This window comes from Rhodamnia argentea, chromosome 11 (assembly GCF_020921035.1).
Source record: "Rhodamnia argentea isolate NSW1041297 chromosome 11, ASM2092103v1, whole genome shotgun sequence".
NCBI lineage: Eukaryota > Viridiplantae > Streptophyta > Magnoliopsida > Myrtales > Myrtaceae > Rhodamnia > Rhodamnia argentea.
The window spans coordinates 23,533,000-23,550,213 of record NC_063160.1 but is presented as its reverse complement, the minus strand read 5'-3'; the positions used below and the strand labels follow the sequence as shown (position 1 = coordinate 23,550,213).

At 40.9% G+C, this 17,214-nt stretch overlaps 3 protein-coding genes across 6 annotated transcripts; all 3 read right to left on the bottom strand.

The window, feature by feature from the left end:
* Positions 1 to 1,203: 1,203 nt before the first annotated feature.
* LOC115751065 lies at positions 1,204 to 4,802 on the bottom strand. The gene is made up of 3 exons (XM_030688770.2): positions 4,152 to 4,802; positions 2,973 to 3,127; positions 1,204 to 1,657 (listed from the first exon to the last, which is right to left on the bottom strand). The coding sequence occupies exons 1-3, from the start codon at positions 4,551 to 4,553 to the stop codon at positions 1,606 to 1,608; spliced, it is 609 nt and encodes a 202-aa protein (XP_030544630.1). The 5' UTR covers positions 4,554 to 4,802; the 3' UTR covers positions 1,204 to 1,605.
* A 960-nt stretch (positions 4,803 to 5,762) lies between these two features.
* Positions 5,763 to 10,850, bottom strand: LOC115751057. 4 transcript variants are annotated; one of them, XM_030688751.2, is made up of 16 exons: positions 10,402 to 10,850; positions 10,286 to 10,315; positions 8,848 to 9,004; positions 8,627 to 8,738; positions 8,344 to 8,499; positions 8,070 to 8,174; positions 7,803 to 7,886; positions 7,600 to 7,715; positions 7,383 to 7,484; positions 7,153 to 7,266; positions 6,990 to 7,046; positions 6,853 to 6,919; positions 6,673 to 6,726; positions 6,494 to 6,568; positions 6,372 to 6,407; positions 5,763 to 6,288 (listed from the first exon to the last, which is right to left on the bottom strand). In XM_030688751.2, the coding sequence occupies exons 3-16, from the start codon at positions 8,865 to 8,867 to the stop codon at positions 6,175 to 6,177; spliced, it is 1,212 nt and encodes a 403-aa protein (XP_030544611.1). In that variant the 5' UTR covers positions 8,868 to 9,004; positions 10,286 to 10,315; positions 10,402 to 10,850; the 3' UTR covers positions 5,763 to 6,174. The 4 variants fall into 4 exon arrangements, with proteins under 4 accessions (XP_030544611.1, XP_030544610.1, XP_030544614.1 ...); XM_030688750.2 differs by lacking the exon at positions 10,286 to 10,315; XM_030688754.2 differs by lacking the exon at positions 10,286 to 10,315 and having other exon boundaries at positions 10,523 to 10,850.
* A 2,407-nt stretch (positions 10,851 to 13,257) lies between these two features.
* LOC115751058 (GDSL esterase/lipase At5g14450-like) lies at positions 13,258 to 15,708 on the bottom strand. Its single transcript, XM_030688756.2, has 5 exons — positions 15,253 to 15,708; positions 14,846 to 15,055; positions 14,573 to 14,745; positions 14,201 to 14,474; positions 13,258 to 13,697 (listed from the first exon to the last, which is right to left on the bottom strand). The coding sequence occupies exons 1-5, from the start codon at positions 15,509 to 15,511 to the stop codon at positions 13,450 to 13,452; spliced, it is 1,164 nt and encodes a 387-aa protein (XP_030544616.1). The 5' UTR covers positions 15,512 to 15,708; the 3' UTR covers positions 13,258 to 13,449.
* Between the last annotated feature and the right edge of the window lie 1,506 nt (positions 15,709 to 17,214).

Genomic DNA, 17,214 nt, shown 5'->3' with positions numbered 1-17,214 from the left:
ACTTTTTATTGGTATTAATTTAGTCTTAAATCTTCTGTATTGTTGTCAATTTAGGCCTAAATCTTTTATATTTATACCAATTGAGTTAATTCAGTCAATTTTGATCGAAAATCGCTGACATGGACATCGATTGTCCTACATGGCACGGTTAGTGTTAACTAAGACATTTTTTAATATTATTTTAATATTTTCAATACTTTTTTAAGCATTTTTTTTCAAAATTGAAAATTATTTAAAATATAAAAAAAAATATCCACGTTAGCGCTAACCGTGCCATGTAGGACAATTGACGTCTATGCTAGTGATTTCCAATCAAAATTAGCCGAATTGACTCAATTGGTATAAATGCAAAATTTTTAGGACTGAATTGGCACTATTATAAAAGGTTTATGACTGAATTGGCACTAATAAAAATTTTAGGATTTAAATGGTATAAATATAAAATGTTTATGACTGAATCAGCATAAAAAAAAAAATAAGACTAAATTAGCAGTAATGCAATAGGTTTATGACTTTTTTGACACTTTTTCCGGTAAAAATATACCCAGTTTCCTTCAACGTTTAGACTATGTCCAATTTAAATCTTTTGAAAAATCAGAGACAGACAATGACATGCACCAGGCAAGTCGCAAACTATTAAATAGGTTGAGACCTTTTTACGCAAAAGATAGAACAAGATCAAGTTCGGCCTTGCTCAGATTAAAACGGTAGCCAAGGACTTATTGTACCTGGGTACAATAGACTTCACTAAGTTTTTCTTAGTGAAATAGGGTGGTAAAACTCACTGGTGCTTCAAATACAGATATATAAATGAAAATAGGCAAGACCCTTTGCTTCCAAGAAATGCATCTCCGTTTTCAGATTAGAGCAAGAACAGCAAATTGTGAAAACCTGCCATTGCACCTCGCCTTCTTGCTGGTGAATTACAGTTGCATGCCAATAGGAGGCACCGCCCAGATTAATAACTCGAGGTTGAGCTCTAGGACGGTTTTTACCACTAAAAGTTGACTGGGGGATTACTAGAAATTCATCGCAGACAGAGGAAACGATGGCGCTCAATGGACGCAACCTTGCAATAACCTGATCACCTTACAACAAGACGGAGCCAAATCTTGGCTGTTTATCACCAAGCTTAGCAAGGTAAACAAATTTCAGTTCAAAAGGATAGCATAGACAAACCCTTCTTCCTTCAATATATATATTGCCTTCTCAATACCAAGTACAAATATAAAAGACCAGTTCAACCACTTTCTCATTGAAGCAAATTGATCTCCCCATACATGCTTCAGAAGACCTAATCCAGTCACTCATTCCACGTATGATCAAGTCCCAAGCAGAAACAACATTAGATGGGAAGTGAAAAGCCAGCCAAGAATGCGTTCAATCTTTGACAAGAAGAATATAACACTCTTACAAGTGATTGGGTTAGATTAGGGTCCTTAAAAATTAACTGGTAAACTAACAACTTTACCATTGGAACACCCATTTGCTAACTAATCACCAACCTAGGAAGCTTACTTGTCACATAGTGCTGCCATGAGCTCACTTGGGGAATTAAACAACGGACTGTTCTAACCTTTCCTGTTGTACATCATACAGTGTCAGCTACATCACAAAGATTTGACATGTTGCACATAATTGCTTCTTGCAATTCAACCTGCAAGACCAATAATGTTGAAATGTAATGCATTATTTACATATTTAAGATGTCTCTCCTCTTTTTTCTTCATTCTATAATTTCTTTTGGGGCACATTCAATCTGTGTACTCGATTGAGAACTGAGAAGAAGGGGCCTAAAAAAGAAAGAGAATAGCATCCTATACTTTCAGCAAAGGCATGAGTGCCATCAGGAAGTTCCTGACATAGTTTCACTATTTCATATCTGTACCTTCCACCATATAAAAAGATGAAATTGAAAAATTATGAAGTCAAAGATATCCCAGGTTGTATCAATCACCAGCCAGTCAAGAATTTAACAGCAAGTGAAGAAATGGAGAAAGCATTACTAGAACCGATTGCTGAATGTAGGTTCAGCTATAACCTTAGCAGATAAATTTAAATCAAGCCTCAGGACATGTCTTCATGCGGCTCTTTTTGGAGGAAATGGAGGATTGGACTCAGCAATGATATGTCCATGTATGGACCTTGTAAATGACGATAGTCTTGCATTGATTTGTGTAGCAATGTCTGCACATGTTAAATGCAAAAGAAGAAGTCTCTCAATGGGCTGTCAAGTTTCAATTGCTAAAATATATTGTTTGGGGAAAAACTTGCTCACTGCTCCTAGGCTTCAGATCAGCTGATCTAGGGCTAAATTTTTCAAAATGACGTAGATTTCCATGAACAAGCCAAGTCCAAGCAGATCTCAGACGGCAGACACAGAGACAGAACAGCATCTCGTAGTCTAGTAGAGAGTAATAGCAGAAATCAAACCCTGAAATAAAATTGCCAAACATGGACCCTAACTCAAAGAAATAGGATGTACAGATGAGGGGTAATTGGAGATTGTGAAGATCAACGTGATTTGAGAACAATTTTCTTCCTGGAAAGTTCCGCCAGCAGAAGTCCTGTCAAAATGAAATATGCAGGCTCGCATAATGCTCAATGTGTTGACTGCTGAGACAAGACAAGTAGAACCGTGGGAAAGAATAAAATCCGTCAAAGATCAATTGCTATTTCAAACCTAAGTGCAGCGATCCTACCTTGAATTGGGTCACAACACACTTCTGCTGTTCCTCATTCATTACATGATGCAGTTCCAAGCAAAAATAAATTAGACGAGAAAGGAGAGGAAATAAGGAACGACAAGAATATATTCACTCAATTACACAAGAAGGATTATACAAATGATTAGCTTACGCTACAGCCCCCTAAGTCATTAATGGGATTGTACAATATCACCCTCACGAGTGGTAGCCTGTCCTCGATTTCATGCTACAAAAGCTAAACAATCACCAACCTAAGAAGCTTACTCATCACATAGTGCCGCCATCAGCTCTTGTGGGGAAGCCCAAACTGGAAGATCAAACAAAGACTGTTTTAATTGTTCCTCTTGTACACTAGACAGTTCTTCAGCTACATCACACAGATTTGAGACGTCATTAATTAACGCTTCTTGTGCTTCTGCCTGCAATTTCAAGACCAAGAACATGTTGGGATCTAAGAAAGGAAAAGAAGCTTCAAAGTCATGTAGCAAAAGAAATTTTAGAACTTCCAAAGAATAGAACCCATTCATAAATCCACACCACTACGCAGGAAGTCCGTCTTATGGAGATCCCCACAATCAGGTCAGGAATTTGCATTTATGCTCTCTATCAAAGTCATGAATTAAGAAGAACAACGAATCAAGTGCAATGAGCATACAGGAAACAACCCTTCCGAGAAGAAATAACAATTAACAAGAGATATGAATATAAAACAAGTATTCTGCCGTACAAAACTAAAGGGACAGACATAGGCAACAACTGGAGAGCTTAAGATATTTGCATTGCTACAATCTCATCGAGGGTCAAGTGTACAAAGATGTTAGCCAAAGCACTGACAAGTCCAAACCTAGCACACCTGTAAGTGGAGATAACCGCACTACCAACTCTCGGAAATGCAAGAAAACACCACTACAGATCCTACTTAACAGGAAAGTATTTAAGTTCAAGCGATACCCAAAGACCCAAAGCGTTAATTGAAGTAGAGTTCAACAAATGAGAAAGCGAAAGCAGATCTCAGAGAACAAAAGATAGCCACATAACAGCCACATAACAATTCATATCAAACCCTAAAGCGTCTTCTTTTTTTTTTTTTTTTTTTTTTTTTTTGATGACCTAGGGAACCCCCGCACGGCCGGCAGCCGGGGGTAAACCCTGGGGGCAACACGTGCTAGCCACCACACACGTGCCACCGGGTAAGTCACCCTGCGACGCCTCTGGGATTTGAACACTCGACCTTTTGCGAGAGGAAGAGTGCGCAAGCCAGCTGCGCCACCCAGGTGGGTGGTCTAAAGCGTCTTCTTTGTTAGCTGAAAACCCGAGAAAGATCAACCAAGTCGAACGACTGAATCCAAGAAAGTGCTTCTTTTCCCTAATTTCGTCACCATTCATCAACACCCCAAGAAACCCTAATTCAATCAGCTTAAACACACAAAACCCCCGAATTACCTGTAAGAGCAGCTTGTCAATGGTCGACCCAAAGTCGCTCCTCTGGCGGTCAAGCTCCTCGTCGGCTGACCCACTCAACGACGACGCCCGCTCTCTCTCTTTCTCTCGCTCAAGCTGAAGCTCCCGTGCCTTCTCTTGCATTGCCCGACAGGTGTTCGACAAGTGTTCCCAGAGCGCAAGCTCTTCCTGGTACCGACCCTTTATCTTCAAAAGCGCCTTCCTCTTGCGTTCCCTCCGATGGTTCTCCTCCGCAAGAGGATCTGGCGGCGGCTGAGGAGGAGGAGGCGCCGCCGCCGCAGAGGGGTCGAGACGCCGCTTCTTACGCTTGTAAACGAAGCCGTCGTCGTTGCAAAGCTCCCACTCGTCCTCGGCTTCAGCTGGTGATGGGGTCGCTAAGTCCATGAGCGAGAGCGAGACTCGGAGGGTGGCCCGACCCCAATTAGCGGGAAAAATTTCCAGTGAATTCCTGGAGGGATTTTGAAGCTGCAGATTCAAATAATCTCTCGGGTTCGCTCGCTCTTCAGGCGCTGCGATAAAGACTGCGCTTTTATTTCTTTTTTCAAACTAGTTAATCCCTCTCTCCGTTGCCTTTTTAGATTCATAAAAGCTTAACCTGAACCGCTCGGTTGCCAAAAAGCAGAAGACAGACTTCTGTGAGCACATTACATAGTAAATTGTAGATTGATATCTGCAGCTGATTAACGGATGTTCGCGGCAGATCTTGGTTTCCGTTCTGCACCAAACCAACGAAAGACAACGAGTTTTTAGCACCACTCAAAAGGGTCGACAACATTATAAAAAAAAAAAAATCTTCAATTTATTGCGTCTGTGCATAATCTTTTAATTTGGCCATAGTCGCAAACCTTTTGATAATTTAGCAATTTAGTCGATTCGATCAATTTTGGCCTGAAATTATTAAAAAAAACGCCGAAAGGCTTGCATAGCACGGTAAGCATTGACATGAAAAATTATTTTGTAATTTGATTATTTTATATTTTCTTCACCTTTTTTTTTTTATTTGTGACACACCAAGCTGCCTTGCCCAGATGTCGCCAGGCCTCGAGGCGGGCCTTTGCGGCTAGTGAGAGTTGCTGGTCATGCCTTGCCAACACAATGATAAAAGAGAAAAACAAAGAGAAAAAAGGAAATAAAAATAAAATCGTAAAATCGTAAAATCATAAAAAAAAAAATCGATTTTTTAAAATAGTATAATAAATTTACATGTCAATATCGATCATGCCATGTAAAATGATCGATATCTACATCAATGATTTTTGGCCAAAATTAACTAAAAAGATTAAATTAGCAAATTGGCAAAAAAATTTAAGACTAAATTAGTCAAATTAAAAAGTTAAGGATTAATTTGACACGAGTACGATATATTTGAGACTTTTTTGATAATTTCTCCCTAAATTGCTGGGTACCTACATTGGTTACCAAGGCCACTTGTGTTCCGTGTGGGTCTGCCAATACCAAGACAATTCAAGATACTAAGGACCAAATTCAAATATGGGATCTGTCGTCGTGGTTAATTCGTACATTGGCATGAACTAACAAGTTTCCGTCGATAATCAAGGGTTTATGTCGTCAAATTAAAGTTGTGATCTTCTGATCTTCTGATACCGATACCAATCGACACGAATACAAAGCGCTGCCCCAATTCGGCAAGTTTGCAAGAAAGGCTCAAATGCATGTAATTCTTACAGATATGGTACAATCCCTCTGATCTCTCGCCCTCACCACTTGCATGTCATATGCCAAACGAATCGACCTTTTATGAGCGAAGTCATGCTGATCTCCAACACTGGGCAACCATGAAGAAGACTTCAGAGCATGCCCAAGAACACCGTCGACCTCTTGGAAACCAGAGGAGACCTTTTCTCATTGACAAAACAACCACCAAAACAGTTTCCTGGGATTTCTCGAGCTCACCCAGTTACATTGAGGTTACAAAACCGTCAGCCAGCTAAGGTTATAACCCTACAAAGGACATCATCATCTGTCATTGTCCGCATCGTGCCACTTAACGAGCTGTGGAATTAGGAGGATCCATTCCCATGGCCAGGAAATAAGCCCTCTCTGCATTCGCTACCCGTTCTTGGAACATCGTCCACTCTCTCCTACATCGCTCTCTGACCTGAAGGAAAAAGCAACCAGAACTTTAGATAAGTCATATCGGATGAGATCAGTACCTGAAATAAATCGGAGTTGAACACCAACCCCTTCCCATGGTGCCCTTCCACTCTCGGATTGCCCCTATCAAAAGTTTAAAAGGATAACAACGATTAACAATGTCCACAGTACATAAGCCACCATGCCAACATGTAAAACTAGTTACCGACCTGGTTGCCGAGGGATGGCACACCTTGATGAACTATCCATTGAGCATCAACAACTCCTATTTTCTCATGAGCAGGCTGTCTCGATAAAAATTAAAAAAAAGGAAGAAAGATTGTCAGTGAACCAGCCTTTTAACCTTTCTATATAGGTATATCCAGTAGGTGAGGAAGAAATTGCAAACCTCCACACACTTTCTCAAGGCGAAATCCAAACCCCATCCATGAACCAAGTCATTCTGCATAACAACATGAAGATTTGTCAAGCATGCGGAGCGAGAGAACAAGCTAAAGTACAGACTAAAAGCAGCAACTGCCGCAGGTAGTTTGGGATGAGGAAAGAGGGATGACTATCTATCAGTCACCTGAATCATGTGCCAAACACAACGCCAGGCCTCTCGAGAAAACACAGGTGCCATGATCTCCACGAATCTGCAAATTCAGGGGTGAGAAAAGATAATTCTTTGCCTCGTTTGATTGCCGTTTAGATTAGAGTACGTACGCTGCACAAGGTGGCAAGTGGGGATCCCTGCACCAGCCAGGTCTCTCCTCTGTATCTCTGCAGGTGGAAATGAAAATGCCAATTGCAAGGTGTTTTAAGGCACAAGAATTTATACTGATCTATATGAGGCCAAACATGAAGTATGAAGTGGCACCGTTCTCACTTGTGAACTTCACTGTCTCCTCTCCTCTTTGTCATCTGCCATGTCAGTCCACTGTTTGGTTCTAAACCAGGCTGGGAAATATCTAAGCCATGTTTCTCTACCAATCTTATGTACCTAGAATGATTGTAAAACCTCAATCTCGTTAGAAGTTGAAATAGTGTTAGGAAGATACACATGTCTAATCAAATTCAAACGACTACAAACATGAACGTGGAAAAACGAATACTCACTCTTCTGCATCAAAATGCTCCACTCCCAGGTCCTCATCCCAGATAAATATGTAATCATATGCTGCCACAATATTAGGATGGAGAAAACGTTTGGCATACCACCTGGGAACATGGTAGAACTTAAGTAAATAAGCTGCTTCACGGAATCAGTTTGTTCATTGAAAATTATCATGTGCAAGCTAACTACAGATCTGGAGGTGTAACATAATAGACTCACCATTTAGTTTGCTTCCGAACACTCACGTGAATAGCTGTCTTTGACCAATCAAATTCATCCCATTCAGTTGTTCGACCATCATAGTGGAATAACATGATGGTGAAATCTTTTGAAAACTGTCCAAAAACAACAGTTGTCATCCATTGTTTTCCTTTTCAGAGAGAGAGAGAGAGAGAGAGAGAGAGAGAGAGAGAGAGAGAGACCTTCTTAACTGCTGCATCAATGTTTTTCCTCTGTTCATAGCCAACGGTAAAGGTCACAAGATACTTTGGTTTGGTCATTAAGTCCTGCATCCAACTTGAAAAGTCTTTTCTCACTATTTATCTACATAATGTCAGTGCTTGACAACAAAATTCTCCATGCATCTTCTTAAGTTGGAACTCCAGAATGATTGAGCAGGCATCAGGATTATAGAGTGCAAATGCATGCATCCTGGGCACCCATGGTGTTTCATGGTAAAAGATACAGACCTCACTGGGTAGACCCCATAGTCTGCGTAGATATAAGTCCGACTCAGTAGCAATGATCCCTGGAGGGAGTCTTTCAGCACCATGAGGGTTTGTTGGAACCCAAATCTACAGTAGGAATAGTGACTCAGCAAAATGAGATTATTCTAACAGGAGTTCGAGAGTTGCTCATTTCTTTGTGAAATAAAAAAAATAGAGAGAACACTGCAATTACAATACATATCGAGGAATACCAGATCATAGCAAGTTAGGGCTGACATGAGAAGGATAGATATACCTTCGAGCTATTAAATTCTAGAATTGGAGTTGAACTCCCTCCATTTCCCTTCAAAGAAGACCAGGCATTCAAAAGCGCCTGAGTTGAAAGGCCCGAGTATTTGTCCTCGATATATGTGAAATCAATTGAAGGAAAAAGTGCTGACGGGAGATTTAACTAACAATTTAAATATGCAACCATGAGTTGTGCCATACAAAGGAAATAAAGGAAGAAGCTGAATATCCAATAAAAAACAATGGAAAGAGAGAAAAAGTTGACAGTACAGAGGGTAACAATTTTGTACCTTGGTCAATGAGAGTGTTGGAAAGGAAACACCAAGGAAGAAGCCAAAAACAACTCCTATGAAAGTTGTAACCAGAAGCCTCATTGTTTCGTTCGGCTTTCTTATATTTCCACTGCACATTTTATAGATAAATAAGATTTGGTGCTTTACTGTAATCAGAGACCGCGAAATCGTGAACTCCAAATGAAACTTCAAGAGCATCGTCTAGCAAAGAAAATTACATGCGTATGGGGGTTCCCATTTTGAAGTCAACCCGCACAAACACAAGTCACAGAGCTAGAAGTTGCAAAAAGAATAGCAACAGCTAACCAAAAATTCATCAAGTTCCAATTGTCTCGCTTCCAGAATATATGCCCACCCTCATGGCCAGAAGAGACCCTGAAATCATGACAGAAACATTGAAGGTTTTGGACAAGAGTGCAAATTAGACACAAAACGTGCAGACCGTAGACTCATCCTGAACAAAAATTTCAAGCAGGGGCAACGTATATTATGTTAACAGCTGGCTCAATATTGCTATTCTTGAACTTGACATGCCTTAATTATTGAAAGCTAGTTATTGCATAAAACAACAAAATGAGTGTTGAACTGATAGAATGAGGATGATTTGGACAGCTAATGCCATACTACTCTAGTAGCAAACATTTCTTTAACAACCTTCAAAGCATCGAATGTGGACTGGATCACTGATTATAATTTACCAACAGATTTCCAATCAACAGAAAGATTTTAGAAAAGAGCTAGGAGCTTCAGCAACAAAAATAAAGGGCATTTCAAGTCAAGCAAAAACAGAGTTAAAGAAAGAAGCACATTGGAACTGAGAAATCATCTATCTAACAGCTATAGCAGCCAAATAACTGTGCACCATCTTGTAAGCAATGAACACAAACTCACTTAGCTACTTGCACTTTGAAATACACTCAACTGACAATGCAGATAAGAAAAATACATCAGTCGCGACAGTGAAATTCCATTGTGATAAACACTGAGTCTTCTGAAAAATCTCTCATTTGTAGCAGTGAAATTCCATCGTGTCACACGTCACATGATTTCAGCTAAAGATGATAATGGGAAATTCCAGCTGTGAGTAATAGATTGATATCAAGAATTTCAAACTGGTAAACCATTGTACGATGATAACGTGAAGGGATTGCAAATGGAAACTAAACACCAGCTCAAGTGGAAATCTGCCCAAAGCCCCTTTTCTTCATTTTGCACAAGCTCTTCCCATGAATGTGTTCTTTCAGCTAGAACCCAGAAAATGTAGAACAATCCACAAAAGAACCACCAATGTCACACTCGCCACAGATATCTTCTCTCTTAAGATGAACAGAAGAAACCCATTGAAATACGCAGCCAAAACATTCTAAAAACATAACAACTGAAGCTACGAAAGAGCTGACCAGGCTCAACAAAGTCCCCTCAACTGATCTTACTCAAAACGGAACACTGTGTTCATCAAATGCTTTCTACACTCTCCACCAACGAATTATCAGATCAAAAGATTGATTGAACGTCTCAAACAAGCAAAACTAGTAGCAATCGAGCTAAACCCACGTCGGTACTCGCGAAGAGAACTAAGAAGGAGAAGAAGGAACGAGCTCAATCCGTCTCTCTATTCATACGTCAAAGCTAAAATCCCGTGCGCAAAACCCATACCCGAAATTGATGACTGATTCACCAACCCACCTGAATGAATCACGAAAACGAACTCAAATCGCAAACAAATTCACCCAAAATAGAGAAAGTAAAACAACGTTCCATAAATGAACGACCTTGGATCAACCCAGAAGAAGTACAACCCCCGAGCTTTTTTAATGAATTGAATCTCGCCCGAACGTGGTCTTCAACTGGTCCGAGAAGGTCTTTCTTCGGGCAATCAATTCGTCCACTGACCTTCCCAAAAAAGTCGAAGGCAAGGCGAGGCAGGCGCTGCGAAATCGACAACGTTGGATCGAACGAAGAAAAGGGTCCGCGTCGTTTCTCTCGTGAATCTCCAGGGAACGAGACACGAACTCTCCAATTGGCGATGCTGTTGGGGCCGGATTGATAGTTCCACCGCTTGGGGTGGGTCCCTCGGCTGGGATAGGCGGAAATCGGACGCCTCGCGATGATTGATGCGACGGACTCTGGCCTTCTTGCGGGCGATTGGGGTGGAATTCAAAACGTTTCTCTCAAAAAGACGTTCCCTTTCTACTCGGATTCTCGATTGGGCTTTTGGAGGGTACCGTTTGCATTTTAGGCTGAGGAGTTAAAGGAAGCTTTTTGGAACAGCGACCAAGGACCAAGGCCTGTCAGTAGAAGTGTCAATCTTTCGGTTCGATTCGAATATCTTGAAAACTCGAATTCAACTATTAAGGCCGTTGAAATTCAAAATTTCATAATTCGATGCAATGTTATTCAAACTTCTTAATATTACCGGGACCATCTAAAATGAAGAGGGAGGCAAAGAGGAGAACTAGAACTAGAACTAGATCTAGAAACAATGTTATTCAAACTTCTTAATTTTGCCGGGCTAAACACGTTATAAGTAGCCACGTTTCAAAATTGAAATCAAAATCCTCAAACCCTTATTTTTTGTACAAAAAATCCTCAAAACCCTTCATTTATTATGAGTTTAGGAAATTTTGCAGATAGATAGATAGATAGATCCATTCAAATAAGGCTTTTATGGCAATCCGAGTCATCTAATAGCGTTCTCAAATGCCAAAGGTGAATGGTAGTTGTGAACTTTAAAAACTCTAGGGAAAATGATAGAAATAGTATTTAAATTTTGGTTTAATGTGTAATGTCATCACTAGACTTTTAGTTTGTTCAACATGATCCTTAGATTATTAGTAAAAGTTCAATTTAGCTCCTAAATTATTCGAAAATATTCTATGTTATCCTTATGTTAATTCAAATTGATAATATATGCTAACGGGACTTCTATTATGTGAAGTTTGCATAGTGAACATAAAAAAAAAATGCATGTGGATTATCTAAATTAGATATTTATCTCGAATAACAATATAATAATCGACGTCACCAAATAACGATGGACATGATATCTCCATGATTTTTTTTCCTTTTCAAAATTATATGAATACAAAGATGAATATGTTGGCCTGGTTTGATTCAGCATTGAAAAAGAGCATTGGGGCTCTAAAGTCCCTTAGCCAAATGTAAATAGTGTTTGGTTCATTTTTTGACTCACTTTGGGGAGATACAACTATTGTGGGCTAAAGGACTTTTGCGAAATATAACTATTTTTATTTTATTTTAACTTTGTCACCTTCGCTTGTTGCCACCCGCCCGTCGCCCAACCACCGCTTGCCGCTACTCACCACCACCCGCCCGTCGAACCCCGCCGTCCACCGGCTACCCCATATCGTCCACCCGTCGCCGCCGCTTTTTTCCAAAAGGTAAAAATACTTTACAAAGTTCATTTTTCACCAAACAACATTTACGTCAAAGTTGCTTTCCAAATATGTTTTTAAAATATATTTTACTAAACACTACCTGCATTTTGAAAAAAACCTTTAGCCCAAAGGTATTTGCATTATCTCAAAGTTCATTGGCCGGACACTAAACCTAACGGGCCTATGACGTCCGATTTGTATGAAAGGACTAGTACTAAACATTTATCAATAATTTAGAGACCACATTGCATATTTGACCGAAGTTCACGGCTCATAAAACACTAGACGACAATACCAACAACATAGCGAGAGGCCCCACTAGACATGGCCAAATGGAACCGTGGGCCCAAAACCGGCCCGTTGACCGGGCCCACGGTTCCAACCCTTCTTTTTTTCTTTTTTTTTTTAAAAAGGGAGGAGTCCCGGGGAAAAAGAACCATTGGGCCTAGGAACCGACAGATTCGAACCGGAACCGGCCCGGAACCGGAACCGGCCACGTCTAGGCCCTACTACTTTCAAGGTCGTTATGATCATTCAGGGTCATTAAGTCCCTTCTTGCTTTCACCTTATGTATCAATTCGATCCAACTACGTCATTCTGTACCTCGACAAAATTGCAAGTGAAAAACCTGGGACTTCTAACGCTTGTTTAAACAACATACTATTTCCAAAAGCACCGTCCTCGATAGGCTCGGCCGACTTCAGGAGGTAGCGAAAGCACAAGGACAAGTGCAGGTACAGCAGTCGGATCATGCGGATGCTTCGTTATCCATGTTTCAGTGTTCATGATAGATCGCGTCTAACCGAGTGTTTCACCAGATGATGGAATTTTACTTTACCCGCGGGGCATTTTATCAGTGTTTCCGTCGTGAAACCGGTGCAAACCGTAGTTATGAAGCTTGAGCACCGTCGTTTGGTAGGATGGAGAAGCGGATTCATAACATCATTCTGATCGATCTTAGTTCTGTGACACTTTCAGTTGCTACTTGCTAGAGCTCACATCAGCAAAACCGGACCAAGAGGCAACTCTCGTCATCACCTCTTTTACTCAGTTTTTTTTCAGCCACCACCCTCTGCTTTCACAGTGAAGCAGAAAATCTCATGTTGTGACTCTGATAAGTTCCGCAGCTCGTGTCCAGCATGCAGTTTATCTGAAGAATAAGCACCAATGGATTTGCAGTGATCACACTAAAGAGTAAAGAAGATAAATCTTGATACATTATATCTATGCTTGTCACAATTTGACTGCTTTAAATGCCCTTGGATAGTCTGATTAAGATGAGATGGGGCATCTCAACTTCTCGAAACATTTCGGCATGGTACTAGTGATATAGTTAAATTGTAAGCTGACATTACTCCTGAAGCTTCTCGACTCTTATTGCCATAATCACTGTGCTGCGCGCCTTGCACACTCACGTGCACTCTAATGCCTGTGACATGCTTGAGTGATTGGAATCGGTGGATCAGACAGCGAACCATTGAGTATGCGATTGGCGACCCAGTGGTTTGTGGCCTCTGAATAATGGACCCCGTCCCAGCTGATAGAAGTAGCGGGATCCTTGCAAGAATCACCGAACACCTCAGTGCCGTTGACAATCCCTCTATTTCCGCACCAGATATGGTCGTAATTCTCGTGATATCCACAGCAAACCTTGAAGGGGTCGACAAATCCTGTAAACGGAAGACAAAGAATGAAGCCAAAACTAGGAGATGGGTCTCATAAGAGCCGCCAATGTGATCTCAAAATAGCAAGCACCATAAAGCCAGTTTAGTGTAAGCCAAGACAGTGCGCAACATCAGTTATCTTGCACCATCCATTTTTTTTGCAAGCCAAGACAGCAACATCAGTTATCTTTCACCATCCACACCATCAGTCGAACCATTCGTCAATGACCGTCCATATATCGCATATAAACTCTTGCTTCATGGATTCATGCATGTATTCATAAGGAATAAATAATGTCAGGTAAGTGAACATGTTGCAACTGTGAGTGGTACTGGCTGATCATAATTGTGGGAAGACGACGCACATCGTAATTTAAGCAAATTTGCACTGTAGAATGTGCTCGGCCAAATTGTTTTAAGTACAAGAGAGGGCATAAAATTTCCTCTGAAGACTCCACTAGCATACTGAGCTAGCCACAGTATATAGAGTGCAGAGATCCGAACTTTACCTTCGCTCTTATAATTGCCGATGAGCCCGAACTTTGCAGCATAAACATCGACATAAGTAATGGCAGCCGTAGGGAGCTCCTGCCTCAGCTTGACCACCCTTTCTTTGAGCTGCCTATTGAACTCGACGGCCATTTCATTCTGAGTCTTCACACAACCGTGATCATCCAAATACCCAGGTGGCGGATTGTGATTGTAGAAAAAGTTCACCGGCAAGCACCCAATTGGCCCAGTATTGTGAATCCAAAATGACCTCCCCCCATGTTGGTATATATTCTGAAGAAAGGTTAGAAAGACCCAAAATCATCAAAACCCGCAATATTTATCGGTAATATTTGATATCTTCACTAAACCAGTATCAGAATTCAAATTACTTGAACAGCTGAAGCTAACTTGTCCACTATATCCGGCATTGCCGCTTTGAGCTGATCAGAGCTCAGCTTCCTGAACCCAACAGAGAGATCATTTTGCCCAATATCGAATGTGTATAACGCCTTTGCAAATTCCTCCTGCACTGGCAATTTGCTTTTCTCCGAGGAATCCGTGGCTGGTCAATTACATCAACAAAATAATCATTCAAGATATGAATAGCTATAAGAGATCAGATAGATCATGTCTACTTAATTAGGAGATTTTGGCCTTATCACCTTGGCTGTATAGTTCGGCGGTCCGTCGCATGAACTGATTGTATTGCACGATCTGCATATCAAGTGAGAATGGGCTGATTCCATACTCAAATATGGTCTCATTTTGCCTCCTAATGGTTGATCCACCAGTTGCGAAATTCGCACCGTGCCTGTAATTTGTTCCTAGAGAGTTCAGGTAGGCACTCAAATATGGTAGTTTCAGCTTCTCAGCTGCCAAAGAACACGAAACAGAAAACAAGGAAAAAAACACAAATTTAGCTCAAATCTGCTCTGCTTTTAGCATTCATCTGTTGAGCAACGAGAGAACTTCAGGACCCAAAACAAGATCACATAAGGTAGGATAAAAGATCCAAAACAAATCACTCTATCTAACTAAACGTTAACAGGGAACACATAAAAAAACTTACCAATGAAGTCTATGATGAGACGGCCATCACAGTCTCGGCCGGCAGGCTTGTGGAAGTAGGCGGTGCCGTACGGCGGGGGGATGGGGTCGAAGGCGGCGGAGATGCCGCCAGTGTCGGAGTTGGAGTCGCCGAAGTTGTAGATTGCCGGGAAATCACAGGCGGGTAATGCATCATCGGCCTGTACTCTCAGTACCCATGAAGAACAAGAACAAGCCGAAGCTATCACAAGCCCAGTAACAAGAACTCCCCAGAACCCCATTAACAGGAACGCGTCGGCTAAATTCCCAGTGCAATGGTTGCCGATTTGTGTGATTTATATACGAAAAGTAAGTGGGTGTGGGAACACTGTGCTCACGTCTTTCATCAGCTCGGCCACTTTTGCCTTTTGGGTAATTCTATCCTCGTGCACATGTGGACAAACAGAGCAATTATGGGGGCAGCCATTGACGGAGAGGGAGAGAGAGAGAGAGAGAGAGATCGTTCTGGCCTTTGGCTGGCTGGCTGTCTGTCTCCTGTCTGGATGCCATTCACTTCTACAAGGACCGCCTGGAAAAGAGAGACATCGTCACTTTCCTAAATCAAATCCCATTGCCAAAAATCAAATGGGCTGAGGAAGAGATCTTGGCAAATCCTATGTTTCGATTCATTTTTGGGCCAAAATCCATGATTTCACCGTTTAAAAGTGCGCTGTGCGGATCACCCTTCCACGTCTCGCATTTGCTGTTCGATCCGACCGTTTATCTTCGGGAAGCGTAACGAATGTTTGGAGCAGAATTAATCTTGCTTAGGATATACGGTGATAAGAAGCAAATCTTGTTGTCATCAGGCCATCGCGTGACATGCTTTTGTTGTTGAAAGGATGCTCGGTTCTCTGCGTAAAAATTAGCAAAGAACCAGGGTCCAGGACGCATGTGAAGTCCCAAAAAATGTGACTCTATACTCAAAAAGATAATCATCCTGTGAACCAAAAGGTAATAAGGAAAAGGCAACTTCAATTTACTGATTGGAAATCAAATGGAAAAGTATACAAAAAAATTAATACTAAACCTATTGTACTTATATCAAATTCATTTATAAACCTTTTAATCGTGTCAATTGAATTATAAAATTTTCAACAATTTGCCAATGTAGTATATTTGATCGGTTTTGACTGGAAATCGCTAACGTGAACGTCAACGGGAGTCATTCCAAAAGAATCACGCCAAAACCCATAAACATGCCTCGCCTGTGGTTGGCGGTGATCGATTGACTACCTCACCAAACCAGAGTTGTAAAAAAAAGAAGAAAAGATAAGAAAAGAATGGAATTTTCTAGACAAAACTAAAAAAATAGTAGAATCCGCGTTGACGTCAATCGTGTCATGTATGGCGGTTGGCATCCATGTCGGCTAGTAAAAGTTTCTAGATAAAACTAAAGAAATAATAGAATCCGCGTCGGCGATGGTCATGTCAAGCGTGACGGTTGGCGTCCATGTTGGCGATTTCTAGCCAAAATTGGCCGCACAACCTAAATTGACAAATTATTTAAAGATTTATGACTCAACCGGCATAACTGAAAGGTTTATGACTAAATGGACACAAATACAATAATTTAGGACTTTGTAGATACTTTTCTTCATTTTAGGGTATGGGAAGTATTCTAGGTCTTGTTATTTTCATACGCGCAACAATATTCACTTGCGAGTGTGCACATGAGTCCAATTGATCTCAATCATTTTCCACATGGGTCTCACGGGATTTGGATTACTTAACATTAGGGTTTCTGTGACATGCGTGGCATTTCTCAAATTTGATCGTCCAAATGAAAATGGACGGCTTGATTTGAACCACGTCATTTGTTGAAAGAGAAAGAAAAAATGTGGGCGAAATTTTTTTTGGAGTTTAAAAAATTTTAAATCCCAAACGTGGCACAGCCAACACCGACATGAATAATTTTTTAAAATTTCTTTATAAAATTTTTATT

Coding starts and splice junctions, on each gene's coding strand:
- LOC115751065 (XM_030688770.2), bottom strand. CDS start 4,553: ATGGACTTAGCGACCCCATCACCAGCTGAAGCCGAGGACGAGTGGGAG. Junction 3,128..4,151: donor TTGACAAGCTGCTCTTACAG/GTAATTCGGGGG, acceptor TTGAAATTGCAG/GCAGAAGCACAAGAAGCGTT. Junction 1,658..2,972: donor ATGGCGGCACTATGTGATGA/GTAAGCTTCTTA, acceptor TTGGTCTTGCAG/GTTGAATTGCAAGAAGCAAT.
- LOC115751057 (XM_030688751.2), bottom strand. CDS start 8,867: ATGGGAACCCCCATACGCAT. Junction 8,175..8,343: donor TAGAATTTAATAGCTCGAAG/GTATATCTATCC, acceptor TTCCTACTGTAG/ATTTGGGTTCCAACAAACCC. Junction 6,727..6,852: donor GTGTTTGGCACATGATTCAG/GTGACTGATAGA, acceptor GTTGTTATGCAG/AATGACTTGGTTCATGGATG.
- LOC115751058 (XM_030688756.2), bottom strand. CDS start 15,511: ATGGGGTTCTGGGGAGTTCTTGTTACTGGGCTTGTGATAGCTTCGGCT. Junction 15,056..15,252: donor TCTCATCATAGACTTCATTG/GTAAGTTTTTTT, acceptor GTTCTTTGGCAG/CTGAGAAGCTGAAACTACCA. Junction 13,698..14,200: donor CGGCAATTATAAGAGCGAAG/GTAAAGTTCGGA, acceptor TTCCGTTTACAG/GATTTGTCGACCCCTTCAAG.